Source organism: Ceratina calcarata, unplaced genomic scaffold, assembly GCF_001652005.2.
Source record: "Ceratina calcarata isolate Rehan_Ccalc_2016 unplaced genomic scaffold, ASM165200v1 scaffold747, whole genome shotgun sequence".
NCBI classification, from domain to species: Eukaryota; Metazoa; Arthropoda; class Insecta; order Hymenoptera; family Apidae; genus Ceratina; species Ceratina calcarata.
This window is the reverse complement of record NW_017178755.1, coordinates 1-9,759: the sequence shown is the minus strand read 5'-3', so window position 1 is coordinate 9,759 and position 9,759 is coordinate 1. Positions and strand designations below refer to the sequence as shown.

The following is a 9,759-nucleotide window of genomic DNA, read 5'->3' as shown; positions in this document are numbered from 1 at the left end:
TCTTTATACGAATCGATTGAAACAAAAAGCCAGCCTGATGGTCTTAAATAAATGATAATACAAGAGGAGAACGAAACTGCTGACATCGAAGATCGAATGCATCTCAGGTTGCCGCGTCGCGCCGAGTCAAAAATACAAACGTTTAAAACTGCATGATGCAAAAAATTGACATGTTCAATGCATCTCTTTTTGTAGATACTGGAGATTTTAAGGAGGAAAAGTAGTCATGTAACTCTTCTGATATTTTTCAGAAAATTTTTCACATTTCCATCTCGGTTTTTACCGTCAATCGTAGTAAAAACATGCAAAATATGGGTTTACGGAAATCCACTATTCGTTTTTATAATAAGGTGTTTTGCTAGCCAAGTACCTCTTTGAAAAGACGAAAGTTAAATCTGGTGTGCTCTCATCTTGATTTCATTCAGAACAATCTGCTTTTAATATAAAATTAATTAAAAGCAAAAGCATTGTAACTACGATTTTTCATCTATTTTGTAATCCTTATGTTACTAAATATCAGCATGATTTTTCAAAGTAACGGGAGGCTCAAGAATCCTTTTACATGCGTAAGGATTGAAAGCTTGACCGAATGTCTCCGGTAACCCGAAAAATTCAAGCGACCTGGCTTCTTTCAATAACTCCTATATACATACATGTTAACGGGCGTTAATAATATAAGCTGATTTCTAATAAAAAATTTACACTAATATTAAGATTAATAAGGGTTATCGTCACGAAGATGTGTAATCTAATTACTCGCTCGCTTGCGACTTCTCATTACGAATTTTAACGACTACTTAGTTTCTATCACTTACCTTCGCTTACTATCGGTTACTTCGCAGAAAATCACTTGATCTTGACGTTTTATGAGATATAACAACGTACATAACCAACGCACGTACCGCACGGAAGACAAATTAGGACTAATATTATAATAAATAATGCGGATGAGTGTAAGTCACTTAACGATCTTAGCGAGGTGCGAGACGATTGGAGTCATTGGCGCGGAAATTTAAACTTCTGTCGCCCTTAACTCTACAATTTATTACATATGATAAAAAAGTACAAGATATACATAAAATGCAAGGTACAAAATGTCTAAAGTAAAATGCAATATATAAAATTTGTTTAAATTACCGCTCATGTGAGCAATGAGCGACTTTTACTCGATTAATGTATGAATATACCATACGTATATCTCGTCTGTGATAACTACTATAGATCCTTAGTTATCTATGTATATACTACATCATGATGCTACAGCCGAACTCTTTCGAATATTCTATTTTTCTTGTTACGGGAATTATAAAATTATGGGTTTGAAAACTCTACTTCTTTGGCATAGCCTTTAGCCATCAGCCATAATCATATGTATAGGCGACATTATTTATCGAGTCGTCCAGCAATGACGAGGAGATTTCTGAGAGACTTCGGACGTGCGCCTGTATCCTGTGTGTGTTTCATAGTCGGTACATGGTATGTATGTATGTACGTACGTAGTTACGTAGTACGTATGATTATGATTAGTATTGGAAAAAAGATAGTGTAGTATGCACTAGTGCAGTACGTAGTAGTGTATAAAGTGTAAGTGATTTGTAGTGTCAGTTTTTGCCAAATCATTTTAAAGTTAATTTGCTGTCATCGATGTCGAACATGCGTCTGTTATGAAATCTTAACCCACAATTAGATTTTACTCATTGATTAGATACGACATGACAACACGAAGTCAATGGTAGCTTAATTGTAGATTTACTGCTATCAGTCATAACCTTAAAATTTAAAGAATTCATCCGATTTACTTACGATTATCGAGTAAAATACTATGATAGAAATAAGATTATTGATTTACTATTATTTTTTAATACAGTGATACAAGGTTCGGACGATGTTAATCATACGTACGTGTTGACGTTATGAAAAAGGAAATATTTAATAAGGCTGTTCATACTTCATCCCTATGGCTAAAGGAAAATTGAGAGGTTCAGACTCAAATAATAAGGTATATTCATGATATAACTAAAAAATATAGGGTAATACATTAACCACTTACATCAATTGTTAATTACATCAATCCTTTTCTTTGTAATAAACTATCAGTTAACGACTTCCAACGCAACTTTTAAAAATGGAGAGACTTATACATCAGAGTTTGAAATTAATGAAATACCACCTAGTGCCCGCACACTGCTTACAAAGGGTTATACGCAGGATGAAATTAATTCCTACTCAGGTATATTTATCTAATTTATAATGTTATCAGTTTCATTCACTATCTTTTTTCTATAGTATATTACTCATGTTTACTACATCTTGAATTACTTGTAGGTGCAACTGTTTCAACGCGTGGACGTTTTATGACAGAACAAGAAAAACTAAGGTGTTCCAATGAACGACCTTTATATCTTTACATACAGGGTCATACAAAACATAATGTAGACCGTATGTTTTGCATTTTGATTTCTGTGTATTATTAATGGTACATAAATACTCATTCAATTTCTTTTTGCAGTGGCTATACAGAAAATTAATGAGATCATTAAAACAGAACACCAAAGTTCTTTAAACAGGCCAAGCAGATTCACTAATGCACCACCGCCTCTGATGAGTTTACATTCTCCAGTAACATCTGTGGTACATGATATTTTCTATAACGTATATCAGTTATATATATATTTTTCGTTACTGAAATATATATAATATTTGTAGGAAAAGATCTGTGTTGGTATAGAAAATGCGCCAGAAGGGTTCGATTTAAGGGGTAGGATCATAGGTGCAGGCGGAGCTAATTTGTTGTACATCAAGGGTGAAACGGGTGCAAACGTAACGTTAAGGGGTAGGGGATCACAATTCATTGATCCTGTTTTAGGCACTGAATCTCCAGAACCACTTCATTTGTATATAGAGTAAGATCATCCATACTTTGGGTTTCCGATTATTTTAAGTTTATACTTATGAAATACACTGTGATTTTCGTTTGTATAGGCATCCAAAATCAGAAGCACTACAGAATGCAAAACAGTTAGCAATTAATTTAATTCAAACAATGCAATCTGAGCTACAGTCATACATACAGCAACAACCACCACCAGTACAATCACAGCAAGTTATAGAACAATCGCAAATACAACAAAGTATGAATTACTTATATTTTATGAACGTTTCCGTTTACATACTATTATATATTTTAATTTATTGCGACTTTCATCTTTTGTAGCACAATTTCAAACCATGAACATTGGCACTTTGGGACAGCCTAATGTTGTTACTATACAACATCAAGGTAGAGCACGTACATTAATAGCTCATGGTTATTATAAATTCAGTGTGTAACGATTGTAAACCATTCTCAACAGATATTATACAGCATCCTCAAAGTAGCGTAGTAACATTACCAGCAACCATTCTCACTGCTACAGTGGCTGGAGCACCTGGGTCTGGCATAACAGTTCCACCACCTGGAGTGCATATTCCACCTCATTCTGGGCCATTAGTACCATCGCCTCAAGCGCAGGTAATAACTATAATAAACTGAGGTTCAGACGCAACTCTTTTTATTCGTGATTTTTGTCTTATTTTGGCGTCTAAAATTATCCCTCAAAACTTTTGCTATCAGTAGCCAAACATCGTGTTTAACGTTTCGTTTAAAGGAGATACAAACATTCATGCCACCTCCACCGGTTGGACAAGTACAATTAATTGGTCCACCGTCGACAGTGAGTCAAGTGCAATATCAAATTCACCCTGGACAACCGTTACAAATTCAAGGGATTCAACCCGGTTCACAATCATCACCACAACCTGTGACCCAGATGTATGTTATGAGCCAGCCGCCACCGCAGAGTTCAGCTCAACAAAACTTCATCACCAGTAGCAGCGCACCGGTCAGTGGTGCGGTTTCTTATGTCTATACGCAACCAAATGTACAAAGACCTTCTACGCCGCCGCAAGGAATAATTGAAGCTGTTAACGTGAACTTACAACAACCACCACCGGCTACTCCTATTAATATAACTCAACAACCGCCGCCGCCGTTACTGCACCTTCATTTTCCACCGCCGAACTTTCCTCCGAATCAACCGCCTCCTCCGGTACCGCAAACTTATCAAATACAATACCAGCAAGTGCAGGCACCTGCATCACAATCACAAACACAGTTTGTGTTACAACCAGGAGAACATATAGTTCCGCCACAATTACAGCAGAATCATGAACAGTCTCAAGCCGTGGCTCAGCACATGTTACCACCACAGTTTGAAGGTCATGCTCCTCAGTTTCAGCTACAAGTACCTCCCCCGTCTGCGCAGACGTTTTTAGTCCCTAACGCTCAATCGCCGCAGCATCCTCAACAACATCCTCTTCCTCCTGGAGGCGAGGTTCAACATCATCAGCAAGAAGGACCAGTAGATCAAGGACCGCAACCGCAACCAGTTCCGCCTCCACAAATTGTACCACCACCCAATCCTCAAATGCCAAATTCTATGAACGTTCTCACCAGCATTCCACCGCCGACGCAAGCACCTCCTCCGCAAAACGCGCCATGGTTGTATCAAGCTCAACAACCGCAACAAATGTTGCAATCGCAAGGTCAATTGCAGGTATTGTTATTAACATATTTTTATTTATTAAATAATTAATATTTTCATACGAATGCAAAGCTTGAATTTTTCAGGTTCAGATGCCACCAGCGAATATACCTTTACACAATGTACCTCCACCGCAAGTTCAAGCACAGATACAATATCATGCTCATCATATGCAGTATCAGAATGGTCATATGCCACCTCAGGTACATTATGCAGTTCAACCTCCACCTCAGCAGTTTGAACAAAAACCTGAATCACCAGAACAAAAGTCTCATGGTGTCAAAAGAAGATTTTCAGACGTTGAAACGAATCCGGTTAGTTTCTCATGCTTTCGTTGCTTAACAAAACATTTTGCAAGGTAACGAAAATTTAACTGTATTTAATGTCGTCTATAACAGGAATCATCACCTTATCAGTGTGGTCCGTTACCTGCTCAACGTCACGGAACAGGGTGAGTGAAATAATTGAAATTATTATTCACTAGCCCTGATAGTAGTACAGTTTTACTTATTTGCATGAGGTAAATTTTTTCTCTTGCAACGTGCAAGAAAACGAACTTATATTAAGCGAATAAAGCAGGTTTAATGGATATTAAACGTATTCAAAACACGAGACGAACATGCTTTGTTGGAGTATTTATAAGTATAGACGTTTAATGTTTAGTACCAACTGTAATTAAATCCTCAGTTTCGTGAAAGCTGCTTAATAAATTATTGCTTACAATTAGATATGAAAATTGTAAGTTTACAGATAGTCAGTTTATTTCGTGTTGTAGCTTTACACGTGTGTTGCAATAAAATTGAATTTTTTTCAGAAACCTGCTTTGATCAAGATGTATGAAACTCGATAACTAAGCAGGAAGTTTATTAGTTATTTTTTGCTCATGATTTTTCCACTATAAAGAATAAACAAATATTCGATATGATTATAGTAAGGAATATCTAGTCTTACAAGTTATAATTCGATAAGAGAAGCTTTTTATATTCACAATCAAATTATCTTGAGGCACCTGTCTTACTTATGAAAAGAATTATGAAATTAGTGAAAAGATGTATCTGAGTAATCAAAATGCTTAAAATAGGTGATTGTGAATGTAATTATTTTTTTTTACAGAATATTAATGTTGAAAAAGATTTATATAAAGACAATTAAAATAATTAAAAAATAATACAATTTGCAGATTGCACATAGAACGATTGGACATAATTTTGGCTTAATATTCTGTGCTACTTAGTTGTAAAACAACTGTGATAAAGCTTTTTCATCATTAACTACTTTCTTGAAGCATCAGGTGATTTTACAATTTCAGAATTTCCGTGGCTGTGCATCAGGTGATATTTGCTTAAGTTTTGAAACGTTTATCTGTAAACGTCAATAGTGAATTAATAATGTGAAACTGAATTGTTTAAGCAGAGAAGGTGATCGACAGCAGCAAGTCTTACACGGTCCATCGCCAGCGGCTGCGGGCCTGCCTCATCGAGATCGAAACAAGCTGCTAATGCCTCCTCAACATCCAGGTCTGTAACTAAGAGTATTCAAGGTGAAAGAGTGCTAGATACCTTTTGGAAATTAACACAGATGTTAGTTTCATGTTAAAAAGTGATATATTAAAAGTTTTCGCAAAGAGCGTGTATATTTGCGTTTCAGATGGGTATTTAGCATTGTTTCTTAATACTCTTAGCTTGTAATATATTACTTACTGTAAATGTATTCTTTTGCTAAACAGTACAAATTTCTTCTTATTCTGTTAATCTATACAACTTAGCGATTTACTTTCTCATGTACTCATCCGAACATTTGGAAGATCGACGTCAGGAATGCCTACTTCTTCATGATACTACAGTTTAGATTGTTTCCGATTTGTCTTTATTTGTTATTATTTAGAAGTGACGGAACTTACGCAATACTGTATTACATAATTAAAATAGTTAAGCATCCTAATTTGAATGCTTCTTCCCATATTTTTTTTATTAAACCACATGTGTTTTCAGATTGTACAACGAAGCGATTTTACATTTCGGTGGTTCATTTGAGTAATTATAGGATTAACTATAATTATTATCGTTCGTATTCTGTTGAAATGTATTCTATGCTTTCATGCGAGTATGTTAAGTTTAACAAGTTGAAGTACCAAGGGTATGTTACTTTGGATCAGACCTCTGGGGTACCAGCGTATAGTTGTAATGAAATTGATGATTCTTCTTTTACAAATTATTGAATGTAACTCTTATTATTTTACACATGTAAGGTACACAGTTGGGTCTTATCGAGTTACTGCATCGAATTAATTTTACAGTTTATTTTGCAGTGAATCCAGGAATGATCATAATAAATCGACCTCGGATAGTACAAATGAAAAATAAATCTTTGATGATACAGATTTATTTTACAGATCGCAGAATATTGAGACAGCGCAGAGAAGAGTTTGCACTACCCTTAAGGTCACTAGCGATGCCACGGACGTACTAACTATGTATTTTAAATTTTAGCATTATAATCAACATTTTTCTTAGATAAAAGTGGTTAATGTCGTGAAATATTGTTTCCTTGTACCGAATAAGAATTGGTAGAAAAAGATACTTAAAACGAATGAATAATGCAATCATAAATTTATCTTTAATTCAACAAAATGTTAGTTATTATACAATATTTCATTACGTTATATGCCATATTTAATTTTACAATGTACTTTAAGTATGATTGTTCTATAACATTTCGTATATCATATTGTATGTCACTACATGAATTTCCATTATTTAGGTGAAAAACGCAGCTTGGACCAGAAATCTGGAGGCATAAATTCAGGTACAGTTCATTTATTTTCGTTTTTTCTCGGCGTGCGAATAAATATTTTTTCGCTTTACACGCCTTAATATTTATGTAATAGGAAATGACCAGAATCCGATGAGAGATTCGGTGAACGTGCATCCCGGAGGTCCTCCTCTACCTCCTCCGCTTCCACCGCAGGCACCATGGCAAGCTCATCATGTTAGAGTTCCATGGGGTAGGCCACCACCGATGATGAGAGAAGGAGAGTATCCTGGAATGTATCCCTCACTACCTCCGACTAATATGCCACCACCTCAAATTAGACCCAGAGGTATACACAGTAAATGACGACAGGTGAAAATAGATATTTAGAGATTGTACATTATAGTTATAAATAGAATGCAAATAATTGCGACTCGATTCTACTATGATTGTGATTTGTAATAAATATTTCAAAATAATTTTAAGATTATATGGTTGATGAGGTTTCCGAAGCGTTATTGTTAATCGATTAGATGTGGAAATGATTATTCGTTTTCCATTTTTATTTCTTTGTAATACTGTTCAAGCTTTTAATTTCATTTTCTTTACTTTTAATCTCATGTAATGGGCAATGTAATGTAACGAATGAATGTTTCCGTGATTATTTAGGGCACGTTGAAGGTAATCGTTCGCCCGTACAAAGTGCGATATTGGAGCACCCATTGAATATCGAGTATAACCAAATGCCACCGTATACAACAAAACCTCCCCCTTATAATTCACATCCATTGATGCAATCCATTTGTAATCCACCGCCGCCGCCGCCGCCGCATCATCAACAGCGACCGCAGCATCATCATCAAATGGTTCAGCATTATCAGGTGCCAATTTCTCAAACATATCAGCCACCGACTTCCTGTCCACCGTGGATGAATTAAACATCGCACGGCAATGCGATAATAAACGGAGTTTCAGAAGCTGTAGTACCTTAAAAGATGGCTGATGCAGTCCGTCCGATTCCGCACCGTTTGAATGCACTTGTTGCGAACATTATCGATTCACCGAGGGTTACAATGAACGTGAATGGATGGCATTGTATCGACGTTATCTTCGTCGAATTGTTCCTTGTGTTATAGTTAATTATAATATACAAAACATTCGTTACAAAAAAGATACTTTTTTGTAAAAGTTGTGAATATTCATTAAAAATTGTTTATAACGAATGGTCGCTTTAAGACTTAACTAACGCACGGTGCTCACAAATTTGTATGTACCGCCGTTACACGAGCAAGCGACATGTGTGTACCGAGAGATAAAAATTCGATCGATGTTATATATATGTATGTATATTATATCATACCAGAATCATGTGAATAATAATTTCTAAAGAGAATCTACGTATGTAAAATCAAGTGTGATTGTGATGCTGTTGTATACAAAGAAAGAAACAGTTATAATTATTCGAATTGTAGGAGTGTGCGGATACCTGAAAATTCGGGCATCCGAATAAATTTATGTGCTCGACGAGTTTTCAGGATTCCGCTCGAATCTGAAAGTAACTTCTGAGCCGAGCCTGATCTAAATTTTCGGGTATTCGCACACTTCTAGTTCTAACAATAAGACATGCTTTTAGAAGCCACGCGCACATACGTACGAGGACATAGTAGTACAACTTTCGTATATCATAGTACAACTAAATAATTAACGTTGTCTCCATTTAATCATAAGAGACTTGTTTTCTCTTCTTATCGGCGTATTCGAGACGTACTTTATGATATTTGTAGACAATATAAATATATATGGTGAGTGCAAGTTTGTACATATGTACGTGAATAAATCGTGTAGTTAATATTAATATTATGGAAGTTCTTCCATGCGAAAATTTGTCGAAATCCACTTGATGGATTATTTCGAGACATGTAAATTAAATTAATCACTGTTATAGTACAATATCCTTGATTTACTAATTAAGTGAACAGGGTCAGTATCATCTCTCTGTTTAGTCAGCCGAGGGATAATCGATGTGACGTGACATTTTAACGTTGTGAGATAAAAGTGTCATCATCTAAGGAACCTTCTACCTTGAGTTAAATCGTTATTTTTATTATTTAGTTATGGGCACATATTTTCTGATGAAAATTAATTTTTTGAATAAATTAGTATGATCATAAAAATATTGTATTCATTACTCATATTACAAAACTCACGAAACTATTTCCTCTCTTCTTATCTCTTATCTTAAATACCCACTTCCAAAATTGGTCATTCGGTCAAGATGCGTAATGCGTGATCGATACTTTGGTCAAGGATATCGAAATAAAAATGCCGAATTTCATTTCCATTAATTTATTAAGCAGAATTATTCATTTCTACAATAAATTAGAGATGAATAAATTAGAAACAGAGGAAATTGATTTCAATAGAT

General features: G+C 35.3%; 1 protein-coding gene across 4 annotated transcripts; it reads left to right on the top strand.

The window, feature by feature from the left end:
- The first annotated feature begins 1,259 nt into the window (after positions 1-1,259).
- Positions 1,260-9,403, top strand: LOC108630418 (extensin). 4 transcript variants are annotated; one of them, XM_026818056.1, is made up of 16 exons: positions 1,260-1,476; positions 1,868-1,999; positions 2,098-2,230; positions 2,326-2,439; positions 2,510-2,631; positions 2,707-2,903; positions 2,983-3,131; positions 3,215-3,280; positions 3,354-3,511; positions 3,648-4,595; positions 4,670-4,897; positions 4,982-5,034; positions 5,997-6,100; positions 7,344-7,388; positions 7,471-7,683; positions 8,004-8,272. In XM_026818056.1, the coding sequence occupies exons 2-16, from the start codon at positions 1,958-1,960 to the stop codon at positions 8,270-8,272; spliced, it is 2,841 nt and encodes a 946-aa protein (XP_026673857.1). In that variant the 5' UTR covers positions 1,260-1,476; positions 1,868-1,957. The 4 variants fall into 4 exon arrangements, with proteins under 4 accessions (XP_026673857.1, XP_017889208.1, XP_026673858.1 ...); XM_018033719.2 differs by lacking the exon at positions 1,260-1,476 and adding an exon at positions 1,484-1,584; XM_026818057.1 differs by lacking the exon at positions 1,260-1,476 and adding an exon at positions 1,591-1,732 and having other exon boundaries at positions 8,004-9,403.
- The last annotated feature ends 356 nt before the right edge of the window (positions 9,404-9,759 follow it).